Here is a 20,715-nt window from a genome sequence, read left to right on the forward strand (position 1 = left end):
CAGTCTATGAAATGGTCTGTCTGGGTGCCATCCAAAACTATTTGGTCCGGCACAACTCTAATCACGACTGTTTAGCTTCCTACGCTGTCAAGAAAGCTCACCGACATCCCTGCTTTCTGAGGAGGCTGAAAGGAGCTGGACTTTGAACATTCATACTCACCTCGTTCCACAGATGTGCAGTAGAAGAGCAGTTTAACCAGCTGCACCACTGCTTGTTTTGGGAACTGCACTGCAGCAGGCAAGAAGGCAGCTAGTCACAACTGCCCAACACATCACTGGCACCAACCTATCTGCCATCATGGGTATATTCAATTCAATTCAAGCCAAGTTTAATTGTCATTCAACCACACATACAGCCAAACGAGACAGCGTTATTCTGGGACTAAAGTGCAAAATACAGAACCAACAGTCACAGACAGCACAAAGCACACATAGTACATACAAGATAGTAAGATATCAGTAAAATAGAGCCACACAAAAACAAGTCCAGACCCTGAGTCCATGAATGCCGCAGAAATCTGGGGTCGACCACAATACAGCTTGCCCTCTGCCGAGCGAACTCTCGGGGGGCAGCAGCAACTCCAGCCTGGACGCTGTGCTACAGTGCCCCCAGTGGAGAGCACTGGCAAAGACAGGTGCCAGAACAGGGCCAGTAACATCATGAGGGACCCCATCCACCCTGCTCATGGACCGTTTGTCCCACTCCCATCAGGGAGGAGGCTACATAGCATCCACAGCGGGACCACCAGACTCAAAGACAGTTAGTTTCCCCGAGCAGTAAGGCTGATCAACACCTTCACCCACGAATTCTACCACTACTTTTATATTTCCTGTCAGTCATCTTATGTCAGCCGGCTGGTGGCGTAGTGGCATCAGCGCCGGACTTCGGAGCGAAGGCTCCCGAGTTCGAATCCAGCCGGCTCCCCTGGCACACTTTCCATCTGTGCTGGGTTGAGCATCAAGCTAGCAACCCGACCTCGTAAAAAAGAAATTGCCTGCTGCAGAAACAGCAACAGCAAAAAGTTGACAGCCTCTGCTCTCTCGTGAGTTTAAAGGCAATTTCTCTCTTCTCTCTCATCTTATGTACAGTCTAACATCACAATCAATCTATGTATACAAGCTATCTACTGAGTGTTTTTGGTAATTATTACATCTGGAATAACAGTAACTTCACTCTCCTTACATTTGCGTGCAGGAAATGATATTAATGAATCTTGAATCTTAAGCTGGAGGATCCTCCAACATTTTGTGTGTGTTGTTCTGGATTTATAGTCATAGTCATAGTCATAGTCATATTTTATTGATCCCGGGGGAAACTGGTTTTCGTTGCAGTTGCACCATAAATAATTAAATAGTAATAAAACCATAAATAATTTAAATAGTAATATGTAAATAATGCCAGGAAGTAAGTCCAGGACCAGCCTATTGGCTCAGGGTGTCTGACCCTCCAAGGGAGGAGTTGTAAAGTTTGATGGCCACAGGCAGGAATGACTTCCTATGATGCTCTGTGTTGCATCTCGGTGGAATGAGTCTCTGGCTGAATGTACTCCTGTGCCCAACCAGTACATTATGTAGTGGATGGGAGACATTGTCCAAGATGGCATGCAACTTAGACAGCATCCTCTTTTCAGACACCACTGTGAGAGAGTCCAGTTCCATCCCCACAACATCACTGGCCTTACGAATGAGTTTATTGATTCTGTTGGTGTCTGCTACCCTCAGCCTGCTGCCCCAGCACACAACAGCAAACATGATAGCACTGGCCACCACAGACTCGTAGAACATCCTCAGCATTTCCAGCGTCTGCAGACTTTCTCATGTTTATAACCTTGAATCTTGACCACCGTACACTAAAAAGGAATTTTTTTGTTTTTCTTTCTAGTAAAAATGGTGTATGTTTTTGTTGCTTCTTCTTGTGTGTGAATGCTGCTTATACAATGCCATGCTCCCGCGATTCTGCATTAGTTAGGCTTTTCACTGTATCGGTGCACATGTGTACATAGAGACATAGAACATAGAAACCTGCAGCATGTTACAGGGCCTTCAGCTCACAGTGTTGTGCCAACCACGTAACCTACACTAGAAGCTGCCTAGAATTTCCTCACCGCATAGCCCTCTACTTTTCCAAGCTCCATATACCTATCTAAGAGCCCCTTAAAAGACCCTATTGTATCCACCTATACCACCGTCACTGACAGTGCATTCCATGCACCCACTCTCTTTGTGAAAAACTTATCTCTGATGTCCCCTTGTACATTCTTCCAAGCACCTTAAAACTATGCCCCCTCATGTTAGCCATTTCAGCCCTGGGGAAAAGCCTCTGGCTAGCCACACAATCAATGCCTCTCATCATCTTATACACCTGTATCAGGTCACCTCTCATCCTCTGTCGCTCCAATGAGAAAAAGCCAAGTTCACTCAACCCATTCTCATGAGGCATGCTCTCCAATCCAGGCAACATCCTTGTCAAGTCTCCTCTGCACTCTCTCTATAGTATCCACATCCTTCCTGTAGTGAGGTGGCCAGAACTGAACACAGTACTCCAGGGGTCTAACTAAGGTCTTATATAGCTTTAACATTACCTCATGGCTCTTGAACTCAAACCCACGGCTGAAGAATGCCAATACAACATACGCCTTCTTTGCAACAATGTAAACGTGCGCAGCAGCTTTGGGTGTCCCAAGGACACAGACACCAAGATCCCTCACACTGCCAAGAGTCTTACCATTAATATTAGATTCTGTCTTCAAGTTTGACCTACCAGAATGAAACATCTCACACTTATCTGGGTTGAGCTCCATCTGCCACTTCTCAGCCCAGTTCTGCATCCTATCGATGTCCCACTGTAACCTCTGACAGCCCTCCACACTATCCACAACACCCTCAACCTTTGTGTCATCAGCAAACTTACTAACCCATCCCTCCACTTCCTCATCCAAGTCATTTATAAAAATCACAACGTGTATGGGTCCCAGAGCAGATCCCTGTGGAACACCACTGGTCACCGTCCTCCATGCAGAATACGAACCATCTACAGCCACCCTTTGCCTTCTGTGGCAAGCCAATTCTGGATCCACCAAGCAAGGTCTCCTTGGATCCCATATCTCATTACTTTATGAATGAGCCTTGCATGGGGAACCTTATCAAATGCCTTACTGAAATCCATACACACTACATCCACTAGTCTACCTTCATCAATGTACTTGTGCATATGACAATAAACTTGATTTTGAACAACAGCTTTTCTCCGTATCTCGGTACATGTGAACCATTTACCAACTGCTCCAGTCACAGGGAATTACAGAATGGAAACAGGACCCTTGGCTCACCAAGTCAGGGCCAATTTACTTTAATTCCATATTAATATGCAGGATTTATCTGACTTCTGCACCTTCCTTTTCAGTCCTGATGAAGGGTCTCAGCCCAAAACAGATGCTGCCTGACCTGCTGAGTTCCTTTATCAATTCATGCCACCAGCTTCGAGCCACGCCACCAGCAACCCCACAACCCCGTTTAACCCTAACCTAACCGCAGGACAATTTACAATTACCATTTAACCTACCCAGTAGGTCTTTGGACTGTGGGAGGAAACTGGAGCACCCGGTGGAAACCCATGCAGTCACGGGGAGAACGTACAAACTCTTTACAGGCAGTGGCGGGAATCAAACCCAGGTCTGCCTGTACTGTAAAGCGTTGTGCTATTGTATTCCTTTGGTCTACTGTGAATGCCTGCAAGAAAATGTGTAGGTTAGAGTAACTGAGTCTGCATCCCTTAAAGTTTTAGATACTGAATTCCTAATTCAATAGGAGGAGAGAGAGGTTGAGGGAGATTGTATTTCTTTGTTCTACTGTGATTGCCTGCAAAAAAGAATGGATCTCAGGGCTGTATATGGTGACATATACTTACTTTGAAAATAAATTACTTTGAACTTTGAACATCCTAGTGCTGGGCAGAGTAACAGGTGTCAAAGAATAGCTGAAGAGCAGCTTTGTCCCTTTAAAAAATGCAATGGGGGTTTAAGCACTCCCTTTACAGTCCCTGAAGTAAAATTGTTATAACTAGTTTCATTCGCCCTCCTGTCCTTATTACCCTGGACTCGGGGCTAATCTAGTGGTAGGAAAACTTGGACACACTGATGAGAGGAATTCTAACTGTGTGTCTCCAGAAGGCACTGTTGTGTATGTAATATATCAGTAATATTTGAGTAATATTGTAAGATATTAAAGATTAAGCGTTCTTTGTTGTTTACATAATTCCTAACTGAAGCACACCTTACTTTTAAAAGAGAAGTTGAAGTTGATGTACCAATGGAAACAGTTGCAGTCAGGAATGAAAGTTTGAGCGTGAACGAAATTGCACTGTCCAAACAGAAACCTGCCCGGCCAAACAAATTGTGTTACTGTCCTGGCAGGGGCTCTCATACACCAGACCAGTGCAGATTTCAGGTGAAACTTGTAGATAATGCAATCAAGTAAGACACAGAGAAAGAGTATGTAGTGCAGACAAAAATAAATGGAGTGCACAGGGAAGAGAAAAAGATAAAAAGTCAAGTTGCAGGTTCAAAAAGAGAGCTAAGCTGCACATTGTTGATGAGAAATCTGATCATCATGAGAGTGACACAGGACTTGAGATTCAGAAGGTGAAAACTAACATGAGACCAGCAATACGGCTTACACCAGAACTGAACGGCAAATTCATTAAAATGGAATTGGACACTGGCTCCACAAAATGAGTTTGAACTGAATTTCAAAGGACACTCAGCTGAATCTTGCAGTTATCCAACTAAGAGCTTGTACTGGGGGAAAGGTGGTTCCTGTGGAATGACATTCATAACTGTGAGATACAAGAGACAATAAGACACATTGGGCTTGCCATCCAGGTGAGTCAGCATTGTGGGGTCATGATCGGCTGAGACAACCACAACTCGACCATTTGCAAGCCACATCATCTGTAACAGAGACAATTGGAAGTGAATTAAGAAAGGCACTGGATGATGCCACTGGCTCTGTCCGCCAGAGAAAGCAGGATCTCCCAGTGGCCACACATTTTAATTCCACATCCCATTCCCATTCTGACATGTCTATCCACGGCCTCCTCTACTGTAAAGATGAAGCCACACTCAGGTTGGAGGAACAACACCTTATATTCCGTCTGGGTAGCCTCCAACCTGATGGCATGAACATTGACTTCTCAAACTTCCGTTAATGTCCCACCTCCCCCTCGTACCCCATCCGTTATTTATTTATATACACACATTCTTTCTCTCTCTCTCTCCTTTTTCTCCCTCTGTCCCTCTGACTATACCCCTTGCCCATCCTCTGGGTCCCCCCCCCGCCGTCTTTCTCCCTGGGCCTCCTGTCCCATGATCCTCTCATATCCCTTTTGCCAATCACCTGTCCAGCTCTTGGCTCCATCCCTCCCCCTCCTGTCTTCTCCTATCATTTCGGATCTCCCCCTCCCCCCTCCAACTTTCAAATCCCTTACTCACTCTTCCTTCAGTTAGTCCTGACGAAGGGTCTCGGCCTGAAACGTCGACTGTACCTCTTCCTAGAGATGCTGCCTGGCCTGCTGCGTTCACCAGCAACTTTTATGTGTGTTGGACGATGCCACTGCGGTGTTCAAGGACGGCACTGGAAAACTCAAAACATATCAAGGCGTAAAATAGTGAAGATGCCACACCCAAGTTTTGCAAAGCCCATCCGGTTCCTTATACCGTCTGTGATAAGGTAGCCAGGGGGCTAGATCACATGGAGGCTGAAGGAGCTCTTTCCAAGGTTGAGTGGAACACCAGTGGTCCCAGTAGACAAGAATAATGGGTCGGTCAGTATCTGTGGTGATTTTAAGGTTACCATAAAGGCATCCGTAAGTCTTCACTCTCCAGGGCGCAGGCCTAGGCAAGGTTGTATGGAAGACCAGCAGTTGCCCATGCTGCAAGTCTCCCCCCTTCATGACACCGATGCTGTCCAAGGGAAGGGCATTAGGACCCATACAGCTTGGCACCAGTGACGTCGCAGAGCAATGTGTGATTAAGTGCCTTGCTCAAGGACGCAACACACGTTACCTCGGCTGGGGCTCGAACTCATGACGTTCAGGTTGCTAGTCCAATGCCTTAACCACTTGGCCACATGCCCACACAAGGTTACCATAAACCCAATGCTAAAAGTAGATCAATGCCCTCTGCCCAGAACAGGGGATGTCTTTGCAAACCTTTCTGGAGGAATACACTTGGAGGCAAAATGGACTTAGCTGAAGCCTACTTACAGATGGAGATGGAAGAAGAATCCAAAGTCTTTCTCACCATAAAAACTCACAAAGGGCTTTAACGCTATTATAGGCTTAATTTTTGGAGGAGCATCTGCAACTGCACTCTTGCAGGAAGCTATGGGTCAGGTACTGCAAGGCTGTCCAGGTGCTCAGTGTTAGCTGGATGACATCATTGTTACCAGTCGGGATGACAAGGAGCATCTCCAAAATCTCAAGGTAGTGTTAAAAAGATTTTTAGATTATTTGCTCAGGGTATTGTGCAACAAGTGTGAATTCTTCAAACCAAACATCACTTACTGTGGTCACACCATTGACACACAAGGGCATCACTTACTGTGGTCACACCACTGACGCACAAGAAATTACACAAGTGTACTGAGAAACTTTCAGCAGTGGTGGGTGTCCCAAGGCCGAAGGACATATTAGAATTTGTCACGTACAGGTTCCTGCCAGACCGAGCTACTGTGTTCTAGCACTTGAACTCATTGTTACAGATCAGGAAGAAATGGTAGTGGACAAAGCAGTGTTGAGACAGCTTTCCAAAGTTCAAAGTAAAATTGATTATCAAAGTACATACACGACATCACATACAACCCTGAGATTCTTTTGCTGCGAACGTACTTAGCAAATCTATAGTACAGTAACAGCAAACTGTCAACAAACTGCAAATGTAGATATAACTAAATAGCAATAAATAACAAGCATGAAATGATAATATAACAGAGTCCTTAAGTGCATGTAGGAATCCCCTTTTGTTCAAGAGCCTGATGGTTGAGGGGTGGTAACTGTTCTTGAACCTGGTGGTGTGAGTCCTGAGGCACCTGTACCTTCTACCTGATGGCAGCAGCAAGAAAGGAGCATGGCCTGGGCGGTGAGGATCTTTGGTGATGGACGCTGATTTTCTATGGCAACATTTCATGTCGATGTGCTCAATGGTTGGGAGGGTTTTACCTGTGATGTGCTGGGCCGAATCCACGACCTTTTGTTGGATTTTCTGCTCAAAGACATTGACGTTCCCATTCCAGGATGTAATGCAACCAGTCAGCACACTCTCCACCACACACCTATAGAAATTTGCCAAGGTTTTTGGTGACGTGCCAAACCTCATCAGACTCCTGAGGAAGTAGAGGCCCTCCTGTGCTTTCTTTGCAATAATATTTGTATGATGGGTCCAGGACAGGTCCTCTGAGATAGTGACACCCAGGAATTTAATGTTACTGACCCTCTCCTTCTCTGATCCTCTGATTACTGGCTCATGGACCTCTGGTTTCCCTCTCCTGAAGTCTACAATCAGTTCCTTGGTCTTTTTGACATTGAGTGAGAGGTTGTTGTTACTACACCACCCAGCCAAATTTTCAATCTCCCTCCTGTAGGCTGATTCATCGCCCACTTTGATACAGCCCACAACAGTGGTGTCATCAGTAAACTTGTATATGGTGTTGGAGTCACACAGTCGTAGGTGTAAAGTGAGTAGAGCAGGGGGCTGAGCACACATCCCTGCAGTGCACCTGTGCTGATGGAGATTGTGGAGGAGATTTTTTTTTGCCAATCTGAGGTCTACAAGTCAGGAAATCCAGAGTCCAATTGCACAAGGGGGTATTGAGGCCCTGGTCTTGGAGCTAACTGATTACTTTGAGGGGAAGATGGTGTTAAATGCCAAGCTGTAATCGATGAAGAGCAGTCTGATGTTTGCATCTTTGCTGTCCAGATGTTCGAGAGTTTTGTGAAGACTCAATGAGATGGTGTCTGCTGTAGTTGCTTCAGTAGGTGAACTGGAGCAGATCCAAGTCACCATCCAGACAGGAGCTGATATGGTTTGCCTCTCAAAACATCTCACTACTGTGGGTGTAAGTGCCACTGGGCGGTAGTCATTTAGACAGGTTACCACGCTCTTCTTGGACACCGGTACAATTGAAGCCTGTTTGAAGCAGTTGGGTGCCACACACTGCTGGAGCAAGAGTTTGAAGATATCCATGAACACACCGGTGTGTCAGCACAGGTCTTCCGTTCTCAGCCAGGTATTCCGTCTGGATCAGGTGCTTTCCATGGATTCACTCTCTTGAAGGCAGCCCACGTGTCATCTTCAGATACTGAGACCAAAGGATCTTTGGGAGATACTGGGTTGCTCGATGGTTCCTCCCTGTTCTGGTGGTCAAAGCGAGCATAGGAGGTATTGAGCTCAACTGGAAGCAAAACTCTGCTGTCCCCTGTGTCACAAGATTTAGCTTGGTAGCAGGTGATGGCATTCAAACCCTGCCACAGCTTTCGAGCAACCCTCATTGATTCCAATCTAGTCCAGAATCCCCACTTCACCCATGAGATAGCTTTCCAGAGATCGTACCCGCACCTCTTGTAGCTTTCTCGATCTCCAGACTTGAATGTCTCTGATCTGGCTCTCAGCAGATTCCGAATTTCATTGTTCATCCAGGACTTCTGATTAGGAAAACCCTGAACGATTTTGTGGGGACACATTTATCCACAGCTGTCTTAATTATGTCTGTAACAACCCTGGTGTAGTCAATCAGGTCCTCGGATAAGTTCTTGAACACAGCCCAAGTCCAGTGACTCAAGACAATCCTGTAACCGTTCCTCAGCTTCCCATGACCATCTCTCGGTTGTGTTGATCTCTGGAGCCTTGATCTCTAGGCTCTGTCTGTATTCAGGTAGCAGGAGTTCAGCTAAGTGATCTGACTTGTCAAAATGCAGACTCGTTAAGGAACAATAGGCATTCCTTATTGTAGTGTAGCAGTGGTCCAGTGTGTTTGGACCTCGGCTGCAACAGGTTACGTGCTGGTGATAACCGGGCAGAGTTTTCTCCAAACAGGCCTGGTTAAAGTCACCGACTATAACTTGAAATGAAAAGACAAAGGAAATGGTGACATCAGACACAGTACTCACACATTATGATCCACATCGTCCCGTGAAGCTTACCTGTGACGCCTTACCTTGTGGTGTAGGTGCAGTAATTTCACATGTTTACCCTCATTACTGATCATCGATCACTAGTGTCCATTTTCAATTGGCAGAAGGCTGTTCCACTAACAGCACAAATTCAGAGATGGACCCTGTTTCTTGGAGGACTCAATTACAAGATCGAGTTCAAGAGGGCAATTAAATGTGGAAATGCCAGTGGATTATCCCTTTTGCCCTTGGAAAATTTACAAACGAGGACGCTCCTCTTGACGTATTCTCTCTAACGCTGATCGAAGGTCTCCCTATTACGGCAGAGATGATCCAAAGGGAAACTAAAAAAGACCTCACACTGTCTCAGATCTACGTGGCCACCCAGAGTGGCTGGAATAAACAGCAGAAATCTTTACCAGCACCGGGATGAACTTGCCCTTGACGGAGATTGGCTTACTGCGGAGTGAGAGTTGTTGTACCATCCACACCGAGAGCTTCATGCCAGTCATGGTTAAAATTAGAACGTTGGCTGGAGGCTTTGTCTGGTGGCACTGTTTAGGATGCCAACATGTCCTGAAGGTGCCAAGAACAGGCCCCTCTCCATCCCTGAGAGTGGCCTGCATTGCCTTGACAGAGGATTCATGTGGATTTTGTTGGACCGTTCATGGGCACGAATTTCTTGGTAGTAGTGGATGCAGCTACAAGTGGCCAGAAGTGTTCCCAATCATCTGCACTACATCCTCACACACTGTTGAGAAGCCTGGTGTTCCAGAACACTTAGTCAGTGACAATGGACCACAGTCTGTTCTGGAACGATTTCGGCCCTTCCTGAAAATGAATAGAATGAGACATATTACATCTGCATCTGCTTGGCAGAAGGAATGTCCCCCAGAACTTAAAGACGCACTGTGAGCAGTATCAGCAGGACACACTGCATGTCGGAGATTGTGTCTGTTCCTCAGCTGTGCTGTTCTATGACGGGGAGAGATTTTTCTTTTGACAGCTGCACTCAGTGGCCACTTTATTAGGTACAGGAGTAGAACCCGGTGTGGTCTTCTGCTGCTGTCGCCCATCCACTTCAAGCGTCGACGTGTTATACATTCAGAGATGCTCTTCTACACGCTTCTGTTGTGACGTGTGGTTATTTGAGTTACTATTGCCTTCCTCTTGCTTTGAACCGGTCTGGCCATCCTCCTCTGACCTCTCTCATCAACAAGGTGTTTTCACCCACAGAAATGCCATTCACCGGATGTTTTGCTTTTGTTTTTCTCTGTAAATTCTAGAAACTGCTGTGTATGAAAATCCCAGGAGATCAGCAGTTCCTGAGATACTCAAATCACCCCATCTGGCACCAACAATCATTCCACGGTCTAAGTCACTTATATTTCTTCCCCATTCTGATGTTTGGTCTGAACAACAAGAGAACCCGTTTGATCATTTCTGCATGATTTTATGCATTGAGTAGCTAATTGGCTGATTAAATATTTTCATTAATAAGCAGATGTACAGCTTTTGCCTAATAAATTGGCCACTGAGTGCAAATAAATTTTAATTGTCCTTAGACTGAGGTTAGAACATACAGTGATGTCAAGTAACACTCATAGATTAGTTTCTATCTTCAACCACACCAGCTCCTGCTGAGTGTGACTGAATTCAGAGCCAGGAGGTAATGTTGCAGCTCTATAAAACCCTGGTTAGACCGCACTTGGAGCATTGTGTTCAGTTCTTATAGGAAGGAGGAGGAATTTTTAGAGAGGGCACAGAGGAGATTTACCAGGATGCTATCTGGATTTGAGAGCATGTCTTATGAGGAAAGGTTGAGCGAGCTCAGGCTTTTCTCTTTGGAGCGAAGGATGATGAGAAGTGACTGGATAGAGTTTTACAAGATAATAAGGGACATTGCGCTGGCAATGTTGGAAGCCAAGTGCAGAGGAAAGACACCCTCCAGTGAAGAGACGGCAACCAAAGTTTATTCAGAAGAATTCCAAAAGAAAATCGGTGGCTCCGCCAAATGACACTGCAGGACGTAATATTCTCCAAACCAGGACCCTGCGATTAACGCTAATCAGGCGCCTGCTTAAATAACGCAAACACGAGGAAACCTGCGGTTGCTGGAAATTCAAGCAACACACACAAAAAATGCTGGTGGAACGCAGCAGGCCAGGCAGCTTCTATAGGAAGAGGTACAGTCGATGTTTCGGGCCGTGATCCTTCGTCAGGACTAATGATGAAGGGTCTCGGCTCAAAACGTCGACTGTAGCTCTTCCTATAGATGCTGCCCGGCCTGCTGCGTTCACCAGGATTTTGTGTGTGTGTTACCTGCTTAAATAACATCAGTAACAGAATCACGGAGTTTATCAAAATAAACATAACAAGTTTAAACAGAGAACACCAGGAGAATGCATTACAAAGAGTGAGTCCCTCGAGAAAAATACAAGGAACCCTAAATGATTAACAACAACAATTAACCAATTCAGGTGCTCTAAAAGACTCGGTGTGCGATGCTCTCTGGCGCCCCACACAGGCCCAAGGAGCTCATTACAAGATAAGTGGACAGCCAGAGACTTTTCCCCGGGGGCAGAAACGGGTAATACGCAGAAGCATCATTTTAAGGTTTTGGCCGGTCGGTGCTGTAGTTGCATTCGCACCGGATTTCGAGGCGAGTGGTCCCAGGTTCCACTCCGGCCAGCTGCTCGTACATTTTCCATCCTTTGCAGGGTTGAGTGTCGAGCTAGCAGCTCAGCCTCATAAAAAAGCAGAAAAATGTGGTGAGCTACATGCAGAGGGAAGCGTTAGGTTAGTTAAGCTAATTAATAGGTTGGCACAGCATTGTGGGCCATAGGGTCTGCAACGTGCTGTAATATTCTATATTGTATGTCACACCCCCAGCTCTCTGTCCTGGATGAAGACCTTTGCCCGACTACGCCCATAGATCAAATTCCTAGATCTCCCTTCTTACTGGGGGTACTCATTCCACACAGGTACTTCCAGCAGCCCACCTTCACCTCCTCAGGGCAGTCAGGGTCAGGCTACGCAGGCCTAAATGATGGCCCTGCACCCCCGTGTCAGGCAGAGCCCTGGGGGAATGTATCGGTCTCACTAATTCCTGCAAGACTCCCTTGCACAGGAAACTTGGAAAGGTGGCTATCATGAATTGACTTTATTATTTACATCCTTTATATACATGAGGAGTAAAAATCTTTACGTCTAAATGTGCAATGTGGAATTTATAGACATTTACAATAAATATTGTGTACAGCAGGATAGCCAGTATAACATAGAAATACAGTTGTGTCAGCATTGTGTCTGATGGCCTGGTGGAAGAAGCTGTCCCAGAGCCTGTTAGTCCTGGCTTTTATGCTGAGGTACTGTTTCCCAGAGAGTAGCAGATGGAACAGTTTGTGGTTGGGGTGACTCGGGTCCCCAATGATCTTTCGGGCCCTTTTTACACACCTGTCTTTGTAGATGTCCTGAATAGTGGGAAGTTCACAACTACAGATGCGCTGGGCTGTCCGCACCACTCTCTGCAGAGTCCTGCGATTGAGGGAAGTACAGTTCCCATACCAGGCAGTGATGCAACCAGTCAGGATGCTCTGAGTTGTGCCCCTAAAGAAAGATTTGGGGGCCCATACCAAACTTCTTCAACCGCCTGACGTGAAAGAGGCAGCAGAAAGCAGAGTCGGATTTTTTTGTTGCTGACTTAAACATTTGCTGTCTTGTGGCAACAGAACCAAGAATATAGTTACCATAAATTACAAAAATTCATTCGTTTGTTCTGTGCCGTATATATGATGTGGGAAATCATGGTCTTTCCATGACCACGACTGTTCTTGGCAAATTTTTCCTACAGAAGTGGTTTGCCATTGCCTTCTTTTGGGCAGGACGGGTGACCCCAGCCATTATCAATACTCTTCAGAGATTGTCTGCCTGGCGTCAGTGGTCGCATAACCAGGACTTGTGATCTGCACCGGCTGCTCATACGACCATCCACCACCCGCTCCCATGGAGTTGTGTGACCCTGATCAGGGGTGGCGGGGGGGGGTGCGGCTAAGCAGGTGCTACACCTCGCCCAGGGGTGGCCCAAAGGTTAGCAGAGGGAAGAAGCGCCTTCCGCCTCCTTTGGTAGAGATCTGTCTCCACCGGCCACCCAAAGATACATAAATAGTGGAAAAGAAAAAGAGAGGTAGTGCCTACAGAGGGTCCAGAAACCTGGTGGCAGAGGGGAAGAAGCTCTCCCTGAGTCACTGAGCAAGGCTCCTGTAACTCCTCCTGGACTGTAGCAAGAAGGGGGCGCGTCCCAAATAGTCAGATGGATGCCACCTTCTCGAGGCCCTGCCTCTGGGAGGTGTCGGGACGGTGGGGAGGGTTGTGCCCATTGTGCCAGTGATGGAGCTGACTGAGTCAATAACCCTCAGCAGCCTGAGGCACTGCTGATGCAGGTGACATCACAAACACTGTGTGCACACAGGCACACCCAACGTCTCAGAGCTCTCACCAACAGTACTGACCCAACTGATCTGAAAAGAAGAAAGCCCAAATCTTGGAGACTGACAGGAGGGTTCTGCGACAGAAACTCTGCTTAACCAGTGCCTGAGCACCGGAGAAGTGCCCACATATAGTGAGTGAGGTGTGAATCAAACTAACAATTCTGAGGTAGATGTTAGAGAGTGTCAAATGGAACCAGGTATGACAAGGTTTGACTACCCCTGATCGTACATCTGAGAAGTTCTTTCCAGAAAGAAACTGGACAAAATAAAACGGCTTATTCCAAAGAGCACAATAAGAGTTGAGGTGATTTCTTCGAAGTTCAGACAGCGTCGTGCAGTCAAATTGAACCTCGTAAGGCTGAAGGGAGAATGATGCCAACTTTGTCTGCCAGTGGACAGAACAGCAGGGAGGAGGAGAAGGATGGGGAGAGGGAGAAGGTGAGGGATGATGTTAGGAGGAGGCACGAAGCAGAGGACAGGGCATGGCAGGAGGAGAAGGAAAGATTGAGGAGGGAAGAAGAAGAGGAGGATGAAGAAGAGCTGTACAGCACAGGAAGTGAGGAAGAGGAGGAGGTGGAAACTACACTGAAGAACAAGGCAAAAATCGAGGATATCGAGGCGATTGAGGAGGGACAAGAGACAGGAGTGGCAGAGGAGGAGGCAGGCAGGCAACGAGATGAAGCTGGCAGGAAACTGGTATTGGGGGAGGACAGGAAAGAGGCAGAAGAAGAGGAGAGAGAGGCCGACGGGGAAGCAGAGGCAAAGGGTGCAGAACTCGAGGAGACAGAGCTGAGTAAATTGGAGGAAGAAGAAATGGAGAAAACTGAAGAGGGAAGCAAGGTGAGCAAGGAAGAAGAGGATAAAGACCAAAAGGAAGAGGAAAGGGAGGAGGAAGAGGGAATAGAAAAGGAAGTGATGAGTAAAACAGAAGAAGAAGAGAGAAACACACAAGAGGGGGGACAGGAAGATGCAGAAAGAAGCAAACGGGAGACACAGAGTCAAGGTGAAAAAGTTGAAATGGAAAAGGATGAATGGATGAGTGAAACGGAAGAACTCCCAAGAGAGGAAAGAGCAGAGGAAGAACTGAGAGAGGAAATGAATGGAGATGAGGTCAAGAGGGAGGAAGAACCCCCAAAAGAGGAACGAGAGGTTGAAGAACTGAGAGAAGAAATAGATGGAGAGGAGGACAAGAGGGATGGAGAACCCCCAAAAGAGGAAAAAGAGGAGGAAGAACTGAGAGAGAAAATGGATGGAGAGCAGGACAAGAGGGATGAAGAACTCCCAAAAGAGGAAAAAGAGGAGGAAGAACTGAGAGAGAAAATGGACAGAGAGGAGAACAAGAAAGGAGGACAGAAGGGAGAGGAGGGCAAGAGTGATGAAGAACTCTGGAGAGAAGAAAGAGAGGAGGAAGAACTGAAAGAGAAAATGAACGGAGAGGATGACAAGAGGGATGAAGAACTCCTGAAAGAGGAAACAGAGGAGGAAGAACTGCGAGAGAAAATAGAAAGAGAAGAGGACAAGAGGGATGAAGAACTCCTGAAAGAGGAAAGGGAGAAGGAAGAACTGAGGGAGAAAATGGAAAGAGAGGAGGATAAGAGGGATGAAGAACTCCCAAAAGAGGAAAGAAAGGAGGAAGAACTGAGAGAGAAAATGGAAGGGGAGAAGGACAAGAGGGGAGGAAATGAGGGAGAGGAGAACAATTGGGGAAGACAGAAGATTGACGAAGACAAATGGGGTGGACAGGTGATTGGAGAGGAAAGGGACACTGGAGATAGAGAGGCAAAAAGTGAAGAGAAGTTAAAAACTGGAAGGGACGAAGAGAGTGTAGAAACAAGGGGCCAAGTAGAGGAAGAGAGGGTTATAATGGGTGAACAGAAACAGGTGGAGCTGGAGGGGGAGGAGGAAGGGAATGACACATGTGAGTTAGTTTATGAGGAGGTGGAGGACAGCGAGGAGGAAGAGGATGAGGAAGTACAGGAAGGTGAGGAAATGATTGATGAGCAAGAGAAAATGGAGGGGAGAGAGGATGAGAGAGAGAAGGGGGAGAAGGTAAGAGAAGAGGAGAGGATAAAAGACGAGGCAAGGATGAGGGAAGAGCGAATTAAGGAAGATGAGGGTATGGGGGAGGAGGAGAGGATGAGGGAGGAGGAGAAGATGGGGGAAGAACAGAGGATGAACGAGGAAGAGAGGGTGAATGAAGAAGAGAGGAAGATGGAGGAAGAGAGGATGAAGGAGGAGGAGATGAGGGAGGAAGAGAGGATCAGGGAGGAAGAAAGGATGAAGAGGGAAGGGCAAAGAAAAGAGGAGGAGCAAATGAGGGAAGACAGGGGGACCACAGAGGAAGAAGAACAAAGGAAGGAGAGAGAGAAAGAGGAATTGAGGCTGAGGGAAGATATGGCAGGAGAGGAGGAGAGGGCGGGGGAGGAGGAGAGGGCGGAGGAGGAGGAGAGGGCTGGGGAGGAGGAGGGGGTAGGAGAGGTGGATAGGCTGTTGAAAGAAGGGAGGGCAATGAGGGAGGAGAGACCAATGGAGGAAGGGAGGGTAATGAGGGAGGAGAGGCTGATGGAGGAAGGGAGGGCAATGAGGGAGGAGAGACTGATGGAGGAAGGGAGGGCAAGGAAGGAGGAGAGGCTGATGGAGGAAGGGAGGGCAATGAGGGAGGAGAGACTGATGGAGGAAGGGAGGGCAAGGGAGGAGAGACTGATGGAGGAAGGGAGGGCAAGGGAGGAGGAGAGGCTGATGGAGGAAGGGAGGGTAATGAGGGAGGAGAGGCTGATGGAGGAAGGGAGGGCAATGAGGGAGGAGAGACTGATGGAGGAAGGGAGGGCAATGAGGGAGGAGAGACTGATGGAGGAAGGGAGGGCAAGGGAGGAGAGACTGATGGAGGAAGGGAGGGCAAGGAAGGAGGAGAGGCTGATGGAGGAAGGGAGGGCAATGAGGGAGGAGAGACTGATGGAGGAAGGGAGGGCAATGAGGGAGGAGAGACTGATGGAGGAAGGGAGGGCAAGGAAGGAGGAGAGGCTGATGGAGGAAGGGAGGGCAATGAGGGAGGAGAGACTGATGGAGGAAGGGAGGGCAAGGGAGGAGAGACTGATGGAGGAAGGAAGGGAGGAGGAGAGGCTGATGGAGGAAGGGAGGGTAATGAGGGAGGAGAGGCTGATGGAGGAAGGGAGGGCAATGAGGGAGGAGAGGCTGATGGAGGGAGGAAGGGCAATGATGGAGGAGGAGATGGTGGGGGAGGAAGGGAGGGCGAGGGAGGAGGAGAGGCTGATGGAGGAAGGGACGGTAATGAGAGAGGAGAGGCTGAGTGAGGAGAAGAGGTCGAGGGAGGAAGAGAAGCTGATGGAGGGAGGAAGGGCAATGAGGGAGGAGGAGAGGCTGCTGGAGGAAGGGAGGGTAATGAGAGAGGAGAGGGTGAGGGGGGAGAAGGAGGAGAGGGCAGGAGAGGGGGAAAGGCTGAGAGAGGGGGGAAAGGGGAGCGAAGGGGAGAGAGCAGAAGAGGAGGGGGCGAGAGAGGGGGAGAGGGGAGAAAGGATGAAGGAGGAAGAAAAGATGGAGCAAGAGAGGAGGGAAGAAGAAGAAAATGAGGTGGGAGAGGAGGGCCGGGAGACAGAGGGCGAGGGTCGGAGGAGACTCGGCGCAGGCGGGCAGGAAGAGACGAGCAGGGATCGCGGTGTGTTTGCGGAGCAAGACAAGGCGAAGCAAGATGTGCCCGGAGAGAGAGGCCGGCGGGGTGCCGGCAGAGCGCAGGGCGCCGACAGGACCGTGACCCTGATGTGGAGCGCCGTCAGCCGGGCGGTGGAGAGCCTCATGGAGAGGCTGGGGGCCGAGCTCGATGTCGGAAGGACCCCGGAGAGAGAGCGTACTGCGCAGACCACCGAGACGGCGGTGACGGTAGGCCGGCGCCCGGAGGAGCCGGGCGCCGGTCGGGTGACTTCGCCCGCCGTGGCTGGAGCCGTCCGGCCGCTCCCGGTGCCCGACAGTCCGCCTCACCGGAGGAAGAAGCGGGTGAAGCCGGGCACCCAGAGCTCTCACCGAGTCGGTTCCCCACACAAGCAGCCAGGGGCGGCCCTGTCCGAGGACGAGCTGGACGCCTACCACGAACTCTTCCTGCTGCTGTCCGAGCCCCCGGACCACCGCGCCATCAGCGCCCGCAGCCTGTGCTCCGCGCTGCGAACGCCGCTTCCTGCCGGCCCGCTCCGCCAGCTGCTGCGGCAGATGGACTCGGACGCGGACGGCGCGGTGGGCTTTACCGACTTCGTGCGCTTCGCCGGCGATGCAAGTCTGTACCTGGGCTACGTGGCCCAGCTGTCCGGCGCCATCAGCTCCCGCACGGGCGACCCGGCGCTGCTCTACAGGGTACTGTCCGAGGTGCTACGCCTCGGGCGCCTCTCCACGCAGTCCGCCGGCCACATCGTCCGCTATTACCACCGCCGCATGAGGGCAGGATTCGGGCCCGAGGGGAGGAGAGGAGACGCGGCTTCTCCCAAGTTCATGGGGGTGAGTTCGCAGCGACTGGCGCTGTACCTCGACGCCCGAGGGCCGAGCGACGGCTCCGCCGATGGACCCCTCACCCAGGAGCAGGTTAGCGCCTTCCGGGAGTTTTACGAACTCTTCGATAGGAATTGCCGGGACAACATCGACAGCGTCTCCATTCTCGGCATCACCAGTGCACTGCGCCTCCGTTCCGGAAATGCCTTGGTCCCCAGCCCGCTGCAGTTCTTGGCTGCGAGCGATGGCGAGGAGGTGAGTTTCCCCGATTTCTTGCGCCTCCTGACCAGCGCGGAGACGTTCCAGCGGTTCCTCGGGCAGGAAAAGGAGGAGGGAGGCGCCGTCTGCGAGCAGCCGCGACCCTGGGAGGCGCTGAGCCCGGACGCGCTATTCTTCAACGCCGTCGCCAACATCGTGCGGGGACCCTGGCTCAGCGCCAAGGCAGCGGACACCCTCGTCAGATACTACCACCGGATGTTCAGGGAGGCCGTGTGCCAGCCCCGCGACCTGTCGAGGGCAGAGCCGGCCGCCGCCCGGTCCCGGAGCCGGCCGTCGGGCCACGACAGCCCGACGGCCCCGAGCTCGGAGACGAGGAGCAGGAGGAGGAGGAGGAGGCGGTCGAGGCAGGGTAGGCTGCAGGCTTACGAGCACGAGTTCCGCAAGGCACTGCGGAACCCCATCTTTGTCCTCGTCTTCAACGAGTACTCGTGGACCTTGAAGAGAGAGCAAAGGGAACGGGGCAGAAGGCTGGACGGGCCGAAGAAGAGAACCCCCACGGGGAAGTGAGTGCTTCGGAGGGAGGGAGGGGGTGTCTGGAAAACACAAAACGTTTCCTTATCTAATTTTTATTCTAATTTGTCCTGATATCTCGGAGCTCCAAATAAATAGCCATTATTGACATTGTCCCCAAATTGTCTGCCTGTTCCGTGCCTGTTCTAACAATGGAGAGGAGGCTATTCGGCCCATCGAGTGCATGCCGGCTTCTTGCAAGGCAACCTTCATTCCTGTCCCCTTCTCCATCATGGGTAAAGAGATTTGCCTTCTTGCTAAAAGACGGACGGTCTCCTTAGAGTGGACGTGGAGACAATGTTTCCTATAGCAGGGGAAATTTAGCACCAGAGGGGCGTCCTTTTAGAGCGGAGATGAGGAAGAATTTCTTTAGCCAGAGAGTGGTAAATCTGTGGAATTTGTTGCCACAGGTGGAGGCCAAGACATTGGGTATATTTAAGACAAAGTTTGATAGATTCTTGATTAGTCAGGACATGAAGGGATACGGGGAGAAGGCAGGAGATTGGGGCTGAGAGGGAAAATGGATCAGTCATGATGAAATGCTGGAGCAGACTCGATGGGCCAAATGGCCTAATTCTGCTCCGATATCTTATGGTCTCATAAATTGGGTGCCTGTGTATTGAGGGGCTTAAAAGTGTTTCCAAAGACAAAGCATATTGCACAGGTGCCGTGAAAAATCTATCTGCAGCAGCGTCGTAAGTCTGTAAGACATAGGAGCAGAGTTAGGCCATTCTGCCCATCGACTCTGCTCTGCCCCTCCCACAGGGATTTATTATGCCTCTCAACCCCATTCTCCTGCCTTCTCCCCATCACCTTTGACACCCCGACTAATCAAGAACCTATCAACCTCCACTTTAAATATACCCAGTGACCCGGCCTCCATGGTCATCTGTGGCAACAAATTCCGAAGATTTGCCACTCTCTGGCTAAAAAAATTCCCCCTCATCTCTGTTCTGAAGGGCTGTCCTGTTATTCTGAGGCGGTGCCCTCTGATCTATAGGAAACATCCTCTCCACGTTCACTCCTTTCAATATTCCATAGGTTTCAATGTGATCTCACCTCATCCTTCTCAACCCCAATGAATACAGGCCCAGAATCATCAAACCACTCTACATGACAAAGTTACTGAGTAAGTTTATTATTAAAGTACACGTGTCACAATATACAACCCTGAGGTTCATTTTCCTGTGGGTGTTTACAGTAAGTACAAGGAGCACAATAGATTCAATGAAAGATCACACCCAACAGGATGGACTAACAACCGGTGTGCAAAAGGTCAACACACTGTGCAAATATAAGACGAAAAAATACATGATTATTTATATTAAAAAAAAACAGGTAGATAGCATCAGATAATCAGCCTTTACAAGTAAAGCAAACATAAATGATACACAATTTTTATACAAAAGAACAAAGACAAGTCCAAGGAGGTCACAGTCTCGCCGTACTGAAGGAGTGATTAGGCTCACGCCGGTCGGTTCAGTGACCGAAGGGTTGAAGGGAAGGAGCCGTTCCTGAGCTTGGTGGGGTGGGGCTTCAGGCTCCCGCAGTTCCTGATGGTGACTCCGCGGACACGGCGTGATCCGGATGGTGGGGATCCTTGATAACGGATGCTGCCTCCTGCAGATACTCCCGATGGTGAGGAGGCTTGTGCCCATGAGGCATTTAACAGTGGACAGTTAGCATACCACTACCTCACTACCTCTTCACCGTGTGCGGGGGGGGGGGAACTGGAGAAATGTGTGGGGAGGGGTAACACACACAGTCATGGGGAGAACA

At 49.3% G+C, this 20,715-nt stretch overlaps 2 protein-coding genes across 2 annotated transcripts; both read left to right on the forward strand.

The window, feature by feature from the left end:
* Window positions 1–505: 505 nt before the first annotated feature.
* Window positions 506–16,047, forward strand: LOC134338967 (golgin subfamily A member 6-like protein 24; the record flags this gene model as incomplete). Its single annotated transcript, XM_063035188.1, has 3 exons — window positions 506–635; window positions 14,210–15,637; window positions 15,911–16,047. Coding segments are annotated over exons 1-3 (1,695 nt in total), but the record flags the coding sequence as incomplete, so codon positions are not given.
* A 1,361-nt stretch (window positions 16,048–17,408) lies between these two features.
* Window positions 17,409–18,933, forward strand: LOC134338968 (uncharacterized). Its single transcript, XM_063035189.1, has one exon. It carries the CDS (start codon window positions 17,431–17,433, stop codon window positions 18,931–18,933), a length of 1,503 nt encoding a protein of 500 aa, XP_062891259.1. The 5' UTR covers window positions 17,409–17,430.
* The last annotated feature ends 1,782 nt before the right edge of the window (window positions 18,934–20,715 follow it).

Source organism: Mobula hypostoma, chromosome 28 (genome assembly GCF_963921235.1).
Source record: "Mobula hypostoma chromosome 28, sMobHyp1.1, whole genome shotgun sequence".
NCBI lineage: Eukaryota > Metazoa > Chordata > Chondrichthyes > Myliobatiformes > Myliobatidae > Mobula > Mobula hypostoma.

What these genes read in the sequence shown, in the direction of transcription:
- LOC134338968 (XM_063035189.1), top strand. Translation starts at nt 17,431, where the DNA reads ATGTGGAGCGCCGTCAGCCGGGCGGTGGAGAGCCTCATGGAGAGGCTG.